We start from the raw sequence: 20,958 nt of genomic DNA on the forward strand, positions 1-20,958 counted from the left end.
AGGTCGTCATTGACGGTGCTATTGTGGATCCTCCTGCCCCCGTAATTATTTCCGAGTCAGAATTGAAGACTCGAGGGCAAAGGATTATTGAGTCCACTCCTCGTTCCAAAGACGCTTCGAGTTCTTCTGTTGTTCCTCCGACTTCCTCTTCATCTCCCGTGGTTGCCTCTCTTCCTGATCATGGTAGCGCTCCTCCTGACTCTGGTGGTGGTGATCCGTCTACTCCTCTGCAGAAATAACTTTTTTATGGCTATATGGGGGCTCGGCCTGTGAGCCTCCCCTTTTTTAAACTCTTTGTTTGTTGGTGGTGTTTGGACAATTTCTTTTGGCCTTTCAAGGCCGTAAACAAAATATTAAAAAATACCCTTTTTTAATAAGGGTTAACAAAATAAATACCCTTTTTTGGATAAGGGTTTGAGTTACCTTATGCGTGTATGCTTTTCTGATTTTGATTTTTCGAAGTCCCCTTGATCTTTTTCTGAAAACCTTTCCCTTTGGCTTGTCTGTTTTTCTGAGCCTTTTTGTTTAAAGACTTTAGGACAGCCTTTTAACTTGTTCCTAGGTTTTTCAATCTCTTTTTTGTTATTCCTTATACTCAACTTTGCTTTATTGAGTTCTTATGACTTAGGTTATTTTTGCGATGCGTTTTTCTTCTACTCGGTTCTTCACTCCGATTCGAAGTGTTTCCGAGCTTTTCTACTCGGGTTTTCATTTCGACTTATGAGTCGGATTGTTTCCGAGTTTTTTTACGATCAACTTGTATAACCTCTTTACACCGACTTGTACCTCGTCGTTTTATCCTGACGACTATCTAGATCGGTTCATGGGATTTTCACATTTTGTCGAGCTTAAGTCGGCACGTTTCGTAGAAAGACTTAGAAAATAGAAAGGAGTTTATAAGAGATATTGTAAATGAAAAAAGATCTTTTATTGATTGGGGAGGTACCTCCTTGCTACTAAGGGTTTTTAATAGCCTATTTTCCCTTAGCCTCTACTATGATGCCTCGTTAAAAACCCTTCTCCAGAAAAAACCCTTTGATTTTGGGAAAAAATCATGAAGTTGGGAAAAGAGTACATCAGAGAGTAGAGTTCGCTTTTAACTGTAGTACCTTTTCATATTACAAGCATGCCACGACCTTGGGAACTCAGTGCCGTTCAGGTCGATTACTTTATAATAACCTTTTTCCTAAAACTTCATTGACTTTGTATGGTCCCTTCCAATTAGCAGCGAGTTTTTCTTCCCCTGATTTGTTGACTCCAATGTCATTTCTGATTAAGACCAAGTCATTCGGGGCAAATGTTCTTCGAATGACTTTTTTGTTGTACCTTGTAGTCATCCTTTGCTTCAATGCTGCTTCTCTTATCTGGGCATCTTCTCGGACTTCGGGGAGCAAGTCGAGCTCCTCTTTGTGCCCCTGTATGTTTCCAATTCCGTCATGGATAATTACCCTTGGGCTTTGCTCATTGATTTCTATTGGTATCATTGCTTCTACGCCATAGACTAGTCGGAAGGGCGTTTCTCCAGTGGCGGATTGGGGCGTTGTCCTGTAAGCCCATAGCACTTAGGGGAGCTCTTCAGCCCAAGCTCCTTTTGCTTCTTGCAATCTTTTCTTTAGCCCTGCCAGTATGACTTTGTTGGCTGCCTCGGCTTGCCCATTGGCTTGCAGGTGCTCCACCGAGGTGAACTGGTGTTTGATTTTCATACTGGCTACTAAGCTTCTGAAGGTAGAATCGGTGAATTGGGTTCCATTATCTGTAGTAATGGAATAAGGTATCCCATATCTTGTGATGATATTTTTGTAGAGGAACCTCCGACTTCTTTGAGCAGTGATGGTGGCCAATGGTTCTGCTTCTATCCACTTTGTGAAGTAATCTATTCCCACGATCAGGTATTTGACTTGTCCTGGCGCTTGGGGAAAAGGACCTAACAAATCCATTCCCCATTTTGCAAAGGGCCATGGAGAAGTGATACTGATGAGCTCTTCTGGTGGAGCCACGTGAAAATTTGCATGCATCTGACATGGTTGACACTTTTTCACAAATTCTGTGGCATCTTTCTGCAAGGTTGGCCAGTAGAATCCAGCTCGGATTACTTTCCTGGCTAGTGACCTTGCTCCAAGATGGTTTCCGCAGATCCCAATATGTACTTCCCCCAATACCTCGTCAGTTCTTGAGGTCGGTACACACTTTAATAATGGTGTTGATATCCCCCTTCTGTAGAGAATATTTCTCACCAAGGTGTAGTGTTGTGCTTCCCTTCGGATCTTTTTAGCCTCTTTCTCTTCTTCTGGGAGGATGTCGAATTTCATGTATTCGACCAAGGGGTTCATCCATTCGAGGTTTAAACCGACTACCTCAAGTACTTCTTGTTTGTCTTCTGTTTTTACTACTGAGAGTTCCTGGAGGGTTTCTTGGATCAGGCTTCTTTTGTTCCCTCCCGGCTTGGTACTTGCTAACTTGGATAGGGCGTCCGCTCTGCTGTTCAGATCCCGAGTTATGTGTTTTACCTCGGTTTCTGCAAAGCGCCCAAGGTGCTCCAGAGTTTTCTCCAAGTACCTCTTCATATTTGGGTCCTTTGCCTAATACTCTCCGCTTATCTGGGAGGTCACCACTTGCGAGTCGCTGTATATCATCACCTTTGTAGCACCGACTTCTTCTGCCAGCTTTAATCCAGCAATCAAGGCTTCATATTCTGCCTGGTTATTTGAAGCTGGAAATTCAAATTTTAGGGAAGCCTCTATCTGGGTTCCTCTTTTATCTACCAATATTATGCCTGCGCCGCTTCCTGTTTTGTTGGAGGATCCGTCTACATAGAGTTCCCATGTAGTTGGTTTTTCCTCCTGATCCCCTGCGTATTCTGCAACGAAGTCGGCGAGGCATTGGGCTTTGATCGCCGTCTGAGTTTCGTATCTTAAGTCGAACTCAGAGAGCTCTATTGCCCATTGAACCATTCTCCCTGAAACATCCGTCTTTTGGAGGATTTGCTTCATGGGTTGGTTCGTACGGACTCTTATTGTGTGAGCCTGAAAGTAAGGTCGTAGCCTTCGTGAGGCTATTACTAAGGAGTAGGCAAACTTTTCTAGTTTGTGGTATCTTAGCTCAGGGCCTTGTAGAACTTTACTGATGAAATAAACTGGATGTTGTCCGACCTCATCTTCTCTTATCAGGGCTGATGAGACAGCCTTGTCTGCTACAGATAAGTACAGGACGAGGTCTTTCCCAAATACTGGTCGGGTCAGAATAGGAGGTTGGCTTAAAAACTTTTTGAACTCCTGGAATGCCTCCTCGCATTCAGGAGTCCATTCGAACTGGCATCCCTTTCTTAATAAGGAGAACAGTGGAAGGAATTTTAGTGCCGATCCTGCCAAAAATCTGGAGAGGGCTGCAAGTCGGCCATTCAGCTGTTGGACTTCTCTCAAACAAGTCGGGCTTTTCATTTCTAGAATGGCTCTACACTTATCGGGATTGGCTTCGATCCCTCTTTGTGTTAGCATAAATCCTAGAAATTTCCCTGCATCCACCGCGAAGGCGCACTTTGCGGGATTTAGTCTCATCCCGTGCAGCCTTATGGTGTCAAAGACTTGTGAGAGGTCTGACAAGAGGTCGACTTCTTTCTTGGTCTTTACCAGCATGTCGTCGACGTATAACTCCATTAGACTCCCAAGGTGAGAGGAAAACACTTTATTCATCAACCTTTGATATGTGGCTCCTGCATTCTTTAATCTGAATGGCATGACCACGTAGAAGAAATTAGCTCTGGGTGTGATGAATGATGTTTTCTCCTTGTCTGGCTCATACATTGGGATTTAATTATATCCCGAGTAGGCGTCCATAAATGATAAGTATTGATACCCCGAGCTGGAGTCCACTAGGGTATCAATACTTGGCAGTGGATAAGGGTCCTTGGGACATGCGTTATTTAAGTCGGTATAGTCGACACACATTCTCCATTTGCCATTCTGTTTTTTGACTAGCACTACATTGGCTAGCCATGTTGGGTACTTGACTTCTCTGATGAAGCCAGCTTCCAGGAGCGCCTGCACTTGTTCTTCTACTATTAGGGCTCGTTCTGGGCTAAGCTTGCGTCTTCTCTGTTGTACAGGTCGGGATCCCGGATAAACCGAGAGCTTGTGGGACATGAGCTCGGGGTCTATCCCAGGCATGTCAGAGTCCTTCCAGGCGAAGAGGTCGGAGTTATCTCTTAGGAGTTTAGTCAATTCTTGTTTTAGGGTTTTCCCTAGGTTGACTCCTATATGAGTATTTTTCCCTTCCTCTTTGCCGACCTGTATCTCCTCGGTTTTTTCTCCCGGTTGTGGTCGCAGCTCTTCTCTGGCCCTTGCACCGCCGAGCTCTATTGTGTGAACTTCTCTGCCCTTTCCTCTCAGATTTAGGCTTTCATTGTAGCATTTCCTTGTCAACTTTTGATCCCCTCTCACCGTTGCTATCCCTGCTGAGGTCGGGAATTTCATGCAAAGGTGGGGAGTGGATACCACGGCTCCGAGTTGATTAAGGGTAGCTCTGCCGATTAAAGCATTATATGCTGACCCCACATCAATGACTATGAAGTCTATACTCAGAGTCTTTGATTTTTCCCTTTTTCCAAAAGTGGTGTGGAGGGGCAAAAATCCCAGTGGTTTTATTGGCGTGTCCCCTAATCCGTATAGGGTGTCGGGGTAGGCTCTTAATTCTTTTCTCATCCAACCATAGCTTATCAAAAGCGGGCTTAAAAAGGATATCCGCCGAGCTTCCTTGGTCTACTAGGGTTCTGTGGAGATGGGCATTCGCCAGGATCATAGTTATTACTACTGGATCATCGTGTCTAGGGATTATTCCTTGCCCATCTTCTTTTGTGAATGAAATGGTGGGGAGGTCGGATGACTCTTCTCCGACCTGGTAGACTCTTTTGAGATGTCTTTTGCGAGAGGATTTGGTGAGTCCCCCTCCCGCGAACCCTCCTGAGATCATATGGATATGTCTCTCTGGAGTCTGCGGCGGTGGGTCTCTTCTATCCATATCGTCTCGCTTTCTCTTTCCATGACCGTCCGACCTTTCTATGAGATATCTATCAAGCCGACCTTCTTTAACCAGCTTTTCTATCACATTTTTAAGATTGTAACAGTCGTTTGTGGAGTGACCATATATTTTATGGTACTCACAGTAATCGCTGCGGCTCCCCCCTTTTTTATTTTTAATGGGTCTAGGGGGTGGCAATCTTTCAGTGTTACAAATCTCTCTGTATACATCCACTATAGAAACTTTCAGAGGAGTATAAGAGTGATATTTTCTTGGTCTCTCGAGACCGAGTTCTTCCTTTTTCTTGGTTTCCCTTTTCCTCTCTTTTGTTGAGGGAGGGGGCCCAGGTCGCCAACTCAAGTCTCTCAACTTAGTGTTTTCCTCCATATTGATGTACTTTTCAGCTCTCTCCTGTACATCACTTAGAGAAACGGGGTGTCTTTTAGATATGGATTGTGAGAAGGGACCTTCTCTGAGTCCATTGACTAACCCCATTATGACTGCCTCTGTGGGCAGGTCTTGAATCTCTAAACATGCTTTATTGAACCTTTCCATATAGGCTCGTAAAGATTCTCCGACCTCCTATTTTATTCCCAGGAGGCTCGGTGCATGTTTCACTTTGTCTTTCTGGATAGAGAACCTCATCAAAAACTTCCTTGGGAGGTCTTCAAAGCTAGTAACCGACCTCGGGGGAGGCTCTCGAACCACTTCATCGCTGCTTTTGATAGAGTGGTCGGGAAGGCTTTGTATCGCGTAGCGTCAGAAGCATCAGCTAGGTACATCCGACTTTTGAAGTTGCTCAGGTGATGCTTTGGATCCGTGGTTCCGTCATAGAGGTCCATATCAGGGCTTTTGAAGTTCCTCGAAACTTTTGCCCTCATTATGTCCTCGCTGAAAGGATCCTCCCAACCTAAGGGCGGCTCTTCTTGTTCTTCACGGGAGTTGCGACCTTTGAGGGAGGATTCTAACTTTAAGAGTTTTCTTTCTAACTCTTTTCGTCGTTCCATCTCCTCTTTTAGGTTCTTTTCAGCTTCCTTTTGTCGCTCCCGTTCTTGTTCTAACTGTTCCAGGCGACTGTGGACTAATCCCATGAGTTCAGTTACATGGGATGGTCCCTCTTTCTCTGATTCGCGCCCTTCTGAAGAGTTTACCTTCGGGTTTTTTACTCCGGAGGTATCTTCCCTGTGTTGATTATCAATTTCCTGGTGGAGGGTGAAGTCCGCATCGTTATTGCCTATGTCCAAATTCTCTTGCTCATAATCTGTCTCCACATGACCTTCTTCGTGGGATCTGTCCGCCATCAGTGGTTGGTCTCTCGGGTCCCCGGCAACGGCGCCAATGTTACGGTGGGTAACCAGAGATTAATGGACTGGACTGTATTAGCCGGCCCGATCGTCAGCGGATTGCAGCCTCAGAGCAGGTTTGTGCGCTGGAACCTCCTTCCGACTTGTGTTCGTGAGTGAATGGGGGGTGGTACCTGCAAAGACACTCCGATGCCTAAGTTAGCAAGGGTGTGAGCAGGTCTAGAGAGTATTGGGCTTAGAGATACCTGAGGGGTGTCAGTGTATTTATAGTGGTGAGCCAATAACCACCGTTGGAGTAGTGCCATATTTTTAGGGCGTTAACTGTCCCATTATCTTAGGGAGGTTAAGATATGGCTCGTGGAAGTGGTTAGAGAGATTCTAGGGATATTTATTCGTTTAAATGAGTGTTTATCCGCCAGCTAATCTCGTGCCCGACTTCCTTAGAACAGGTCGTGGTGAGTACCGACTTCATAGGTCGAAGATTGGTACTGGTGAGACCCAACCCTTTGGATCAGGTCCTTTGCTTGATCCTGGGCCTTTATTATTGGGTCAGGGTATGAACAATATATATATTAATTTTATATTAGATCGATTTCGGTTTAACCCGATTTATTTCGAGTTGTTTTTGGATCGGGTCCAAAATTGACTTGGTGGTCTTTTAGGCCGCTGTTTGATTAATGTCTCAAAATAAAAAAAGACATAAATACAAATACATAGAAGTATATAAACACAAGAAGACACTTTATTTTTTTTGTCTTATTTAGTAATTTAGACACAATAGAACACACAACTTAAAAAATTAATTTTGTCGTCACATTTCTCCACTACCATCGTCGTTCTTTTTTCTCTAAAGAGTTATCTTCAGTCATCAATGGCATTGTCACTTTCAACCAAATCCAAAAATAACAGTATCTTAATCCAAATTAAATTTAATATGTATAAAATCAACAAAAAAAATTCAATTTGATGCATTCCAAACAAAATAAGATACACATATTCAATTTTTTAATTAAAAAATTTAATGAAAAAAAAGAGAAAGAAATGTGAACTGATCGAAAAAGATTTTTTTTTTTTTTACAGAAAATGAACAGTGTCACCAAAGATAAAATGGAAAAAGACACTGTTAAAGATCAAAACTAGTGGCAGATGTGGACGACGACCCGAAGTATGAGTTTTTCAAAAGAAAAGAAAGATGCGTAGATATGGAAGAACAATGGCGAGATCTGAAGAAAAAAGTGAAATTAAACAAAAAAAAGATACAATGAACAATGAGAAGAGTAGCAGAGAGGCGGTGGTGATTGCTGTGGAGAGGAAGATGAATCAGAGAGAGGTGGTAGACGTCGCCAACAGTGGGAGAAAAGGAAAAAATGAGGGTGGCGGTGCTGGTGGCGACGACAGAATGACGAAGATAGTGGATGAAGAAAGGAAAATAAAGAAGGAAGGATGATGGAGTGTTGGAAGAAATTGAATATGAGAAAGAGTGTGATGAGAAGATAAGAGATATGGGACAAAATTGAAATTAAAAAAAAGAATAAAATTAAAAATATTTGTGCTTATAAATTGTGTTTTAAACTCTTAATATTCCATGTTAAAAGAGAGACATTAAAAATATATATTTTGTGTGCTTTTGTGCTACTATATTTATAAAAAAATTGTGTTTTATAAACAAATGATAAATATGTACCATAATATTTATGTTTTGATCATGTATAACAAATTAAATACTGTCTTAAAATTAAGTCTAAATCTATTTAAATTTAATTTCGTTTCGTTCATATACACTTATATTTAAATGAAATATAGATTCTTAATAAATTAATATATGTTTAGACTTATCAAATTAAAAAATATCATGAATAAATCCAAAAAAAATTACTCGATAAAATTAAATATTTTATATTAATAATTTTGATTTAAAATTTAGAATTTATAATTTAAGTCAGTATTTTATATTTTCTTCTTTCTTAACTACACTGCTTAATTTCTCTAAAATACATTGACATTCGCCATATATGTCAATTCGTTCCTTTGGCTATATACGACAAGTTGAAATGATTTGAAACAGTTGAAGATTCAAATTGATACTCAACACGTGTGTATGCAGTACACACAAGATTAAAAACGTGTTTTGTTTCCATTTGCTCTCATGTGGAAGGGAGTTTAGTTACGTGAACCTCTAATGACCTTTGCTAAGGTATAGATAAGATAAGATTTGTTTTTTTTCTTCCTTAACGTTATTGTTTATGGACATAAAATAGTTATATATTGCTATTATCATGTTACTACTGTTCAATTATTAGAATATATAATGTATTAGAAACCTTGGAAATTATTATATTTTCAGTGGAAAGAAAGTTGGCTAGAAAAATTTCTGCATCACTTATATTAAAAGTTATTAGAAACCTTGTGTTGTGATGTGTTAGTCTTTAAGATTCAGGCCCAATTAGGCCCATATTTATTCATGGGCCATATTTTTAATTATTTAAAGTCTCTGTATGGATCATACTTTTTTCTTTTCTTGGTTTTGAAATGAATATTAGAGTGGACCTTTTTGTTTTGCATGATACGATTATTTTCATATTGTTACATACTTTCTTGGACTTCAATTTAAAGCCCGTACTTAATAGTTTTGAAACTGGTGTTGGATCCATGAACAAAAACATAAACAGTTGTTGATCCAAAAAGATAGAAACACTTGTATATGATAGACCAAAACCGTTATGTCCCAAAAACTATATCAAAACTGTTAAAAACATAATGTTAGACTAAACCCTAAATCCAATTAAAAAAAATGCCAATTCACTACTAGGTTAAGTTTCATTTTGTATAGTAATCAATTTATTGGCTAATAGATCTTTTAAAATGGAGCTCAAGTATTGAGAATAGAAAATTTTTGTTGTCTCCTTTTGATTATAATAAAGCGTTGGGTTCCTAATTGTGCTTCGTATCATAGGTAGTTTATGTTTCATTGTTTCGGCAATTTGAATGGAAAAATTTTTTTTTTTACTGAAAATAAGAAAATTCGAATTCGCAACCTTTTAGGTGAATATAGAAAAATTATGTCATTTAAGTTATAATTCATTGACAATTTAAATAAAAAGGTTGACCGTGACATAGCATATGTTATTATCAAGCATATAATATTGTAATAACAATTATAAGAGTTGAAATAAATGAAATTTTTGGTGGATACATGTGGACCCCCAAAGATGCAAACTAGGTCGCTTTTTGCACACACTAATTTGTACCGTGTTGTACATGCATGATGCATTCTGCATCATAGACAGTAATTTTTTATTTTGACTATTTTGATTCATAATCTAAATTAGTAGTAGTTGGCAAAATTAAGATGCTATAATATCAGTTGACTCGTCTATTTAAATAAATATTAGAAATTTAAATTTTATTTTGTATATATAATAATTTATCAATCAATAATAAACTCCTAAATAAAATTTAAATCTACGATAAATTAATTCTTAACCGATCTAACTAAAAGACAAGTGAAAAAAAATGTCATGTTGCTTTTTGGCCACTCTAATTTAACAATAAATGTTTTGACAACTTTCGATTCAAGTTTATTTATTGTTTCCTTCTATCACGGTTTTGATCACGGTTGGTGAACCAGTACTCCATTACGTGAGATATCAAATTAAAACGTTTCCATGTGTGCTAACTTCTAAGGAAAACCAAAGTATGGAATATATATATATATATATATATATATATATATATATATATATATTGAGTATCCAAGATATTTACCACTACTAACAAGTAATTGCCTGAAAATTTTCCAAAAGGACATACATAATAACCAAGTTTACACAAGGGGAGGTTGAAAAAAAATGAAAATAACATATAATAAATGAATATTATTATCAATTAAGAAATGACAATATTTATTTCGGAAAAAAAAATAATTCCTCTTTGAAAAATATATATTTCCAAATCATTAAATTTACGTGCGTTGTAGGAAATTCAGACTAGTCTAATTTAAAAGGGGCTGTGCATTATGTAGATAAATATCTCAACTTATTTTTGTTCATTTATTTTGAGATTAACATTTATTATTATTAGTATTGTTTATAGTGGCACACAATAAAACATTGAGAAAGCACCATCAAACCGAATCACTTGTATAAAATAAACATAATTATTATCGATTACTATAAAGTCTACACGATATGCTGAGTTAAGAGATAGTTTGAGGCATGCATGATCTCACGCGGGAGTAGCATTGATTGATGCTTTTTTAAAAGCATTATTACTTACTGGCATAATAATTTAAGAAGAGATTAAATAAAAAATATTAAAAAGGAGTTGCCAAGTGTGAAAACAAGGAAAGGACAATAAAGAATAAAAGGGTAGCAAGGTGGTTGGCTGTTAGCATGCATTAAAGTATTAACTTGTCATGAAAAAGAGACCTCAACGCATAACATTTTCAAACCATGGATTAGTTTACTAGTCTAGTTAATTAAGTATTAAAAATTTGAATATTGTCTTATTTATATATATATATATAATTTATTGAACAATAATTTTTTTTTAAATAAAATTCAAATCTGCAACTAATTAATATTTAGTTTGTCAGAATATAAAAAACACATAACTTTATCACATTTAGACATTTAGCCAAATTTCTTTTTCAAATCAGTATTTACTTGTTTATTTGCTTGTGTAATAAGCGAAAACGATTGGAACCAATTAGGAGGATTCTCCCAAAATGTAGATGGAATTACGGAAATCATTGCTTATTTAAGGCAAATATATATCGCTGCAAAAGTTAAGGTATAATAATATTTTTTTGGGGGGAGGGGGGAGCTATACAAGGTATTATAAATGGTAAAAAAGAAATAATATTTTTTCTTTAGCGTTTTGATTAAATATAAATTTAAAAGCAATATAATCACTACAACAAAATAACATTTTGACGACGATTTTTTATACTTGGTAACGGTTTTAAAAAAAGCGTCACAGATTTGAGCGTTGCGTAGCTGATATAGTGACGGTTTTCTGCTACCGTTGCTAAAGAGTGTCGCTAAATTGTTTGTGACGGTTTTAAAAATATAAAACCGTCACTAATTTATAACACTTATAAAGGTGTTTTTTATACTGTATTTTGCGACATTTTAAAACTGTTGTTAAATTACTAAATCATGTGATAGTTTTTTTCTATTTTGTGACTGTTTTAAACCGTTATGAAATTTTTAACGACAATTTAAAACCGTCATTAAGTTATTAGTTTCTATGATCGCTTTTAACTACATTTAGTGATTGTTTAAATTTGAGTTTATATTTTTTATTCTGTTGTAATTTCAATTTTTTATATTATAGGTTTAAAGTTAAATAAAGAAATTTCTCTGGTCAAGAGCATAATTAGATGAAAAGAGAAATTTTTTACTAAATTTAGAATAATCATATGCATAGCACATAATAAGTTTTTTTTGGTAAATTTTTTCTATTATAAAAAAAAATCTTTAGTATTCACAAAACTGCACTCTTTTTCTATTAGTATTATCCATCAAACAATACTGTTTTGTTTTGTATATATGCTTTATCGACATGAGTAGGTTACAAATGTAATTTGTGGTAAAAGAATTAAAAAAAAATCAAGAGAGTCAAAGAGAAAATCATTAAAGAGAGCCACAAAGTTATCGAATGTAAGTACACCAATTTGATTTTTTATCAAAATAAAATACATTCCTATATGAGTGAAAAATTAAAATTTCATAAGATTTTATGAAAGGAAGTAAATCCAATAATTATTATTTTAGTTGATTGGCATTATATTTTGGATGTTATTCTCAATATGATAACAAAAAAATGATTTAATTGAATAACATAAACTATGTTACAAATTATTATATTAATTTTAAAAGATTAATTTAAATATTTTGATATTTATTCTAGTCAAATTGAGTAAATGATATATTGACAAATTATAATAATTTTGTTTAATAAAATTATTTGTATGTGTTTGTACACTTTTTAAAATTTAGAGTGCTTTTTAAAGTTAATTTATACTTATTAAAATTAAAAGATCTAACATAATTTTATATATCAATAAAATTTAAATTTATTCTTATATTATGTCTGATTTAATTTTTTAATTTTAAAAATATTTTACCAAATCAAAATTTTATTTCTTGTGCTTATTGATAATAATTTACTTTTAGTTTAATTTATTAAATATAAATGCTACAACTCTTAAAAATATATTTTTTAAAAGTTAAATTAACAATTTATTTTCAATAATTAAAAGTTTAACAATTTGTTAATTAATAAGTTCTAATAATATTTGACTAGTATTCCTATACATGCATGAGAATAATTATTGAATTTAAAAGAGTAATATAGTTATTAAATTATATATTTTATAATAGATCAGTTCAATATAAAATAAAAATAATAAAAATTAACTAATATTAGAATTATTATTAGGTGTTCTGAGAAAAAAAAATAAAATGATCTATATTTTTAAATTAATTTATGCCACATATGCTAAATTAATTTTGTTATAAACACTCATTAGTCATTAATAATAACTTATCATTCAATTAATATATCACTGTAAGAGTTATTAAACTAATTTTTGCCAATGAGTTATAGTTCAAATGGTATAATCTTCTCATACTCATCTAAGAGGTCGTAGATTCGAGTTTCTCTATTTTTTGATAAAAAAAAATATAATAATATTTTTTTCTGATATCAGATCGCACTATTTTATATAAATGCAACAACAATCATGTTTTATCACTCGAGTTAAAAAATAAAAAGACATTACACAGTTAAAATACCATATAACCCATATTATTATCTTTTTTAAATAATTAATTAAAAAAGATAAGTCACAATTTTTGTGAAAAGTAGAATAAAATAAAATACACAAATCAAATAGGTAAAATTTTATTAACATCTCCCTATTTAGAATTGCCATTTATAATACTATATTAACAATTTAAATAAATTTATTACCATAAAATTTATTTTAGTGCTTATTTTAATATAATTTTTGGATTAATTTTTTATTGTCTTTCAAACATTATTGATAAATTAATTATAATTATTTTTTAATAAAATATGTAAAATAAATAAAAAATATCTTATAAATATATCATGAAAAAATTATAACATTTTAAAAATTTATTAATCAAAATTTTTGAGACAAAAACATTAATATAAATTAAGAGAAAATTAATTTATTTATTTCAATCAAATTAAATAATTAATATTTTATTAGTTATAGTTAATATGATGAAATAAAATATTAAATAATTTGATATTTATTTGAGTCGAATCAAATGAATAATTAATTATAACACTTTTAAAATTATAAAAATATTATCTGTATACTAAAATTAACTACTAAAATTAGTCACTATTTATATATAAATATATGTATTGTTTAGTTCATTTTTTTTGTATTTTGTATTTTAACATAATATAAGTTATATTAGTGGTTAGAGATAACAAACGGGCTGACACTTGCGTAATTTGTCAAAAATGAACATATTTAAATAAATAAATAATTAATTAGCATATTTAAATAAATAAAATAAAATTAATAAAAAATATCTTTAAAAATATACTAGGTCAATTATATTAGTAATTGAAAAATTCGAGTTTAATAATATATAACAGAATAATAGACGGACAGATTCGAGACATCTGAGTACAGAGTTTTTTTCCTTTGGCAAATAGATTAAATAATAATAAAATAAATAATGTTATCAACTTCAAAGAACACATGCAATTGAAAATACAACATTGGGGCCTTGCGGGCCCAATTTTGAAACCTTCATTATTGGTGCATTTCAATTTGCCCTTCTTTTCGGCGATTTTCAATCTTCTTTTTCCTTTCTTCATTTTCCTTTTCCCAAAAATTTCTTTTATTTTAGAATTTTATGAATCATAAATATAATTTTCGTTTCCTCTTCTTTTGAGAAAGATGATCCAGGTTCGGCTTCTTTCGTTGACTGATTATCAACTTTTCTCAATTATTCAACAAAACTATAAATATAAAACATTAATAATTTGGAATGCTCGTAATATTCTTAAATGGATGTCTATATAATTCAATGAAAATATCAAAACCATAAATATAAAACATTAATAATTTGGAATGCTCGTAATATTCTTAAATAGATGTCTATATAATTCAATGAAAAGTTCAAAAGCAATTGAAACAGTTTCACAAGATATAAAATACAATATATGCAATTAAAGATACACCTTCATTTTTTGTTGTGACTACAAATTTATTTTTTAAAGCGATTTATAAAACTCAACAATCTTTTTTTTTTAACAGCAGAGTTAAAAAAAAAAAAACAAAAACTAAAAGATAATAATTTTTAAAAATAAAATACTAATAGAATCAACATGAAGACGAAAAAAATATTATAATATTAATACGTTGATCAATAATTTGATACTAAACTCATTTAAATTAAAACTCAGATAGGTTTTTTAAATTTCATTTTATTAAAATAAAGACATTTTAGAAATTTAATAAGAAATTTATAAATCAAGTTATTTTAATAAAAAGTTACTCTAGTTTTCATTTTTATACCAATTTTGCCAAAGATCTTTTTCATATATTGACCCAAAATTTCGAATTTCAAAATTATTATTGGTAGTGATTCCATAACCCCCCTCAATTGACCAAGAGGCAATAATATATTATTATTATTATTATTATTATTATTATTATTATAATATTATTTTATATTATTTTGTGGTCAAAAGGAATAAGGTAGAGGCTATATACACATGTAGCTGACCAAATCATTGGGCCACTCCCTATAGGCTATAGCCACTCATTACGCTTCCCAGAAAAAAAAAAAAAAGCCCCGCCGGCGCATCCTTCATTATTTTCACCCTTCCACCGCCACGTGTCAGTTACACTCTTTTTCTCTATAGCTGTCTCCTACTGTAACTAGCTACTAATATTATTGTTACCAAACAATTATTCCACCTCACATAATAATAATAATAATATACATATAATTAACTAGTGCAAAGAATCAATATTAAGATTATTATTATTATTATTATTATTATTTATTAACCTCTTCTTTATTCATTTCGCCTCTTTGCTCTCAGATCGTGGAAAAGTAGCAACAGCAGCGAGAGAGAGGAGAAGAAGAGAGAGACAAGTCTTTGGACTGAAAAAAATTTCAGACATTAAAATTTTGGGTTGTGTTCGATTTCTGGAACATTCTCTGACTCGTTTTTTCAGCTGCATCGATTGCATTAGGGATTCTCTTCCCTTCTTTTCCCTTTTCTGTGGTTTTGTTTTGGTTCTACAGTGATTACTATTAGCCCCTCTTTCTTTCTTTCTCTCTTTCTTGTTCTTCTTCCTGAATTGTTAGGGTTTGTGGAAAACGGTGAATGTGGCTTTGCCTGCTGCGACATTGATCTCCGCTGCATAAATTCATAACTGCATCTATGTCTGGACCACTCGATCGCTTCGCTAGACCATGTAAGTTCTCTCTTTTTCTGTGTTTTAATTTGTATGCTACTGAAAATTAGGGTTTTTTTAAGGGGGAAGTGGCAAATGTGAAAGCTTTGGGCTTGTAGGACTTTAGATCAAGGTAAATTCAGCTAAGCTTTGACAGCTTAGAAGGAGTGGGGTTTAGGATTTTTCGCATTATGTGTAAATGCCGCTATCTGGGTTGTTCTACCTGAAAAAATGGTGATTTTTGGTGAAATGGTTTCGTTATTCCGTTAGGAAAGATCTGAAAATTTGTTTGATATTGTTTGGTTTTTTGTGACAAGAATGTTTCTTGCCCTAATTTTGACAAGATAATACATGCTGGGAAATTGCAAAGGTTAATTTGGTTTGTTTATTTATTTTTACTTGTTTTGTTTCTGCCAGGCTTTGAGGGGTTCTCTGGCAGTGATGAGAAAAAGGAAAGAAGATCTGATTTTGAGAACTCTGAGGATGAGAGGAGGACAAGAATTGGATCTCTGAAGAAGAAGGCGCTCAATGCATCGTCGAAATTCAAGCATTCTTTAAAGAAAAAGAGTAGCAGAAGGAAAAGTGACGGACGAGTCAGTTCGGTTTCGATTGAGGATGTTCGGGATGTGGAGGAGCTACGGGCTGTAGATGCATTTAGGCAGTCGTTGATTATGGACGAATTGCTTCCCGAGAAACATGATGATTACCATATGATGTTAAGGTGCTCTATCTTGCTGTTGAATCAGTTCTATGATAGATGCTGATTAAGTGGTCAGTGATCTTATGCCTTTTGTTTCATTTTACAGGTTTCTTAAAGCAAGGAAGTTTGATATTGACAAAGCAAAGCATATGTGGGCTGATATGCTACAATGGAGGAAGGAGTTTGGTGCTGACACTATAATGGAGGTAGATGTGGACAGAGTCTCAATTTATATTCAGTATTTCACTTGGCTTTTGCTAACATAGATGCCATTTTTTGTTTTCATTACCCTTGGATCTTCTGTGTTAAATATTCGTGTTCTTCATCAGGATTTTGAGTTCAAAGAGTTCAACGAAGTTGTAAAGTACTATCCGCATGGCTATCACGGTGTCGATAAGGAGGGAAGACCTGTTTACATTGAAAGGCTTGGAAAAGTGGATCCAAACAAAATCATGCAAGCTACAACTCTCGACAGATATGTAAAGTATCATGTACAGGAGTTTGAGAAAGCTTTTGCGATAAAGTTTCCTGCTTGCACAATCGCTGCCAAAAGGCACATAGATTCAAACACCACGATCTTAGATGTTCAGGGCGTGGTATGTTGCTATTAATTACTACACGTTGCATTGCCTACGAATTTCTGTAAAACATGAAAAAAACTTATGTTATATTGTCAATTTTTAGGGCCTTAAGAACTTTAACAAGACTGCCCGAGAACTCATTATGCGATTACAGAAGATTGATAGTGACAATTATCCTGAAGTAAGTAATATCAGATTTTAGTTCCCCTGAATTTTATCATATTACTTATTCTCATATGATCAATTGCTGAAAAATTTTAAATATTAACAGATACTAGGACCTCAGTGATCAATGATTAATTTTCCCATTTTTTGATGATGCAGACTCTTTGCCAAATGTTTATCATAAATGCTGGCCCTGGATTTAGATTGCTTTGGAACACTATCAAGTCCTTCCTTGATCCCAAAACAACTTCCAAGATTCATGTATGTAAAAATTCTGTATTATAGCTGTCTAGGTCTCTTTAAATGATTATATTTGGCAGCTGACATTGCTCAATGCTGCTTTGGAAAACATTACTCAGGTTCTTGGAAACAAGTACCAAAGCAAATTGCTTGAAATAATTGATGTCAGGTACTTAAATGGGCCCGTTGCTTACTTTTTGTTTCTCTGAACTTAGGGTTTTTTCTTTTTATGATTCTTTCTATGACCAATGTATCTTAATTTTAAATTATCTATGGTGATTTGCTTCATCCTTCAAATTGAATATATTTTTTTTTTCATTTGATGAAGTGAGTTGCCAGAATTTCTGGGAGGTACATGCACATGCGCAGATCAGGGAGGTTGCCTCAGATCTGATAAAGGGCCTTGGAAAAACCCTGAAATATTGAAGGTCATATCCCTGATGTTACATACCATTTGATAGGTTCAGTGTGTGTACCACAATATTAATATTACTTAACAGTTCATTGCATGTGTACTTTCTGCAGATGATTCTCAACGGTGAAACACGGGGCACAAGGCAGATAGTAAAGGTTCTGAACAGTGAAGGGAAGGTTATTGCATATGCTAAACCGCGATTCCCAATGGTAATTAACGGTTTAGTATTGCCTAAACTGAGTGGAGTGCAATTTTAAGCTTTTGTGCCTCTTAAGTTTTTTTCTCTCCCTCCGTTGTCTGATGTTGTGGATTCTTTCACCCCCCCCCAAAAAAAAACCAAAAAAAAAAAAACACCTTGCAGGTTAAAAGCAGTGATACTTCGACAGCTGAATCAGGGTCTGAAGCTGAAGATATGGCTTCTCCAAAAGCGATGAAAAGCTATGCTCACCTTAGATTGACGCCTGTCCGGGAGGAAGTAAGTGTTGACCTTAGTATATGTTTTCTGCCATTGTTTTCATTAAATGGTGGAAATTTCGATTTGGTTGTAGGTCTTTTGTGAACAGCCTCGGATTTTACTTTGGCAATATCTGCGTTTCTATGTATATTGTTCTTGTGCATCATTTAAATGAAAATACCTTGTACCTTGAAGATGATCGGAATATATGTAGTCAAGTAGCCTGTTCTTAGGATTTCTATCCCGAACATTTCTTTTCAATCAAATTTTTTGTGTTCTGTCAGGCCAAGGTAGTTGGAAAGACAAGCTATGCTGGTACTAGTAACTTATCTGGGTATGATGAATATGTTCCAATGGTGGACAAAGCTGTTGATGCTGGCTGGAAGAAACAAGCTTCACTCCAGATGTCTCAAACGTCTAAAGGTTAGTAACTCTTACCCAGTGTTTATAGTAAATATGCCCTTTTTATATTATTGTAGGGTGCTTATTCACCAGAAATGGATACAAATGCTTCAAAAATGATGTTGAATATTAATGTTCTGCAAACTTTCTGGTCCAACTCAAGAATCTGATTCCCCCTCAGCATTTTGACAACAACTTGTCCCCTAGGCTGCGTTTGTTTTCAGGGACATGACAATGAGACAGGAACATGGAAACACAAAATCGTGTTTGACAGATGAGACATGGACAGAGACACTAAATTAGTGTATTGTGTCCATCCTGACAGGAAGGACATAAAGACACTAACAAGGGAAACAACTTATTTTTTATTTTTTCTTTCATTATTCTTGTTAATTTTTTATAATTATATTTTTTTATTATACTTTTCTTTTCAAATTTTTAAATGAAAAAAAATAAGAATAAATCGGATTTTCATAATTTGTTCTAATTTATCACCAAACAAAATACAAGAACACAAAATTTTGTGTCTCTGTCCTTTGTGTTTTGTTCTCAGTGTCTTGTCTTGTCCTCTTCTCAGAAACAAACGCAGTCCTAAGGCCCTAATCATCCTATGACAATTGATGGGTGTAAACAAAGTATGCCTGTGCATCAATCTATTATTTTTAGCATATCATAGTATAAAGGATAAGGTTTTTTTTATAATAAATGAACTGATATCATGTGGTTATTTGTGCTTTATCGATGTTTTAACCACCCGAGTTATCTTTTATTTTTATTTGTGTGTGGAGTGGAGACAAAGACCTCAGAAGGCCTGGCTTTGTGCCTAAAGCTTGGATTTCTCTGGTTTCTTGATTTGAATTATTTGATCTAACTTACTTTGGAAAATTTCATTTGGAATTTCCTTTATAGGAACGTCTCCCCCTCCTGAAACTCCTAAAGCACCAGAAAAGATCCATGCTCGGATTTGGGTAGCCCTGACTGTCCTTCTTTTGAGCCTATTCACTTTCTTCCGGAAAATCCCAATGCGAGTGTCCAAGAAACTTCCTGCAGTATCATGCAATGATGATCAGAGCACATTAGAGCCACTTGCTAATACAACAACTAAGGGAGATTGCCATTCTTCACCCTCCCCAGCAAACACAGATGAAAATCTTCTTTCTTCTGTGATGAAGAGGTTAGGGGAGCTTGAAGAGAAGGTTGACACGCTACAATCAAAGCCATCTGAGATGCCTTATGAAAAAGAGGAGTTGCTAAATGCTGCTGTCTGTCGAGTAGATGCTTTGGAGGCCGAGTTAATTGCAACTAAAAAGGTAGGGTGCAATATTTTTTATCTCCATTGTTTTTTCGAAGTAGCTGCAGTGATGTTGATGCATTTTTATACTTGTTACATGTATGTCTGTTGCATTTTTAAGAGGGTGAAAAATACCCTGCTTGGCTTGTTGCTTCATTTTTATACATGTCCTATGTTGTTAGATGAAATATTTATTTGTGATTATACTAGTAATGCCAAGTATGTTGCGAAAGCTTTTATTCTTTTTAGGTTTTCATTTCCTTACTGTCACTTGAATGATGACTTATCTGAATTGCTTATTGCATACTCGCCATTGTGCATTTGTTCTCTTCATGCGAATATTTCATTGTCATCGCCATCTTTTTTTTTTTTTTTTTGTAATCTAGCTATTTATATTCGTATGCATTTTGAAAATGTCATAGTGATATGGTTGTCGATGTGATGAATACTACTTTTTTGGCCCCTGGTTTCCTCACCTAAGTAATGCTCTGGCACTATGTATTAGGCTCTGTATGAAGCTCTAATGAGGCAAGAAGAACTGCTTGCTTACATTGACAGCCAAGAAGAAGCTAGGCTAAGGGTAAGTTGTCTAAAATCTTCTTAGAACACAGTTAAATCATATAGTTTCATTCTCCATATGATTTCTGATAGTTCTATTTCCTTCATTTTGATGATGTTATTTAGCAGAAGAAGAAGTTCTGCTGGTGAGTGTTGTTGCTGAAAGAGAATCTGCACGACCAAGTTTTTCATACCATGGTGTTTCTGAGGATTGCTGAATGCTGACCCCTTGCACATGTAAACTCTAAATATTGATTTATACTTGATAATGGATTTGACTTTAACTAAGGAAATTTTCTAATGTGTGTATAGCCATTCTGGCTGCTTTGCCGAATTAAACACAAGTTCTCTTTGCATAGATTAAATTAGAAA

At 34.4% G+C, this 20,958-nt stretch overlaps 1 protein-coding gene across 2 annotated transcripts; it reads left to right on the forward strand.

The window, feature by feature from the left end:
* Positions 1 to 15,264: 15,264 nt before the first annotated feature.
* LOC112789169 (phosphatidylinositol/phosphatidylcholine transfer protein SFH8) lies at positions 15,265 to 20,930 on the forward strand. 2 transcript variants are annotated; one of them, XM_025830946.3, is made up of 14 exons: positions 15,265 to 15,801; positions 16,198 to 16,501; positions 16,587 to 16,686; positions 16,810 to 17,076; positions 17,165 to 17,242; positions 17,386 to 17,487; positions 17,586 to 17,635; positions 17,795 to 17,894; positions 17,992 to 18,090; positions 18,243 to 18,356; positions 18,620 to 18,758; positions 19,647 to 20,047; positions 20,534 to 20,608; positions 20,713 to 20,930. In XM_025830946.3, the coding sequence occupies exons 1-14, from the start codon at positions 15,768 to 15,770 to the stop codon at positions 20,734 to 20,736; spliced, it is 1,887 nt and encodes a 628-aa protein (XP_025686731.1). In that variant the 5' UTR covers positions 15,265 to 15,767; the 3' UTR covers positions 20,737 to 20,930. The 2 variants fall into 2 exon arrangements, with proteins under 2 accessions (XP_025686731.1, XP_025686732.1); XM_025830947.2 differs by having other exon boundaries at positions 20,716 to 20,930.
* The last annotated feature ends 28 nt before the right edge of the window (positions 20,931 to 20,958 follow it).

This window comes from Arachis hypogaea, chromosome 3 (genome assembly GCF_003086295.3).
Source record: "Arachis hypogaea cultivar Tifrunner chromosome 3, arahy.Tifrunner.gnm2.J5K5, whole genome shotgun sequence".
Classification (NCBI taxonomy): domain Eukaryota; kingdom Viridiplantae; phylum Streptophyta; class Magnoliopsida; order Fabales; family Fabaceae; genus Arachis; species Arachis hypogaea.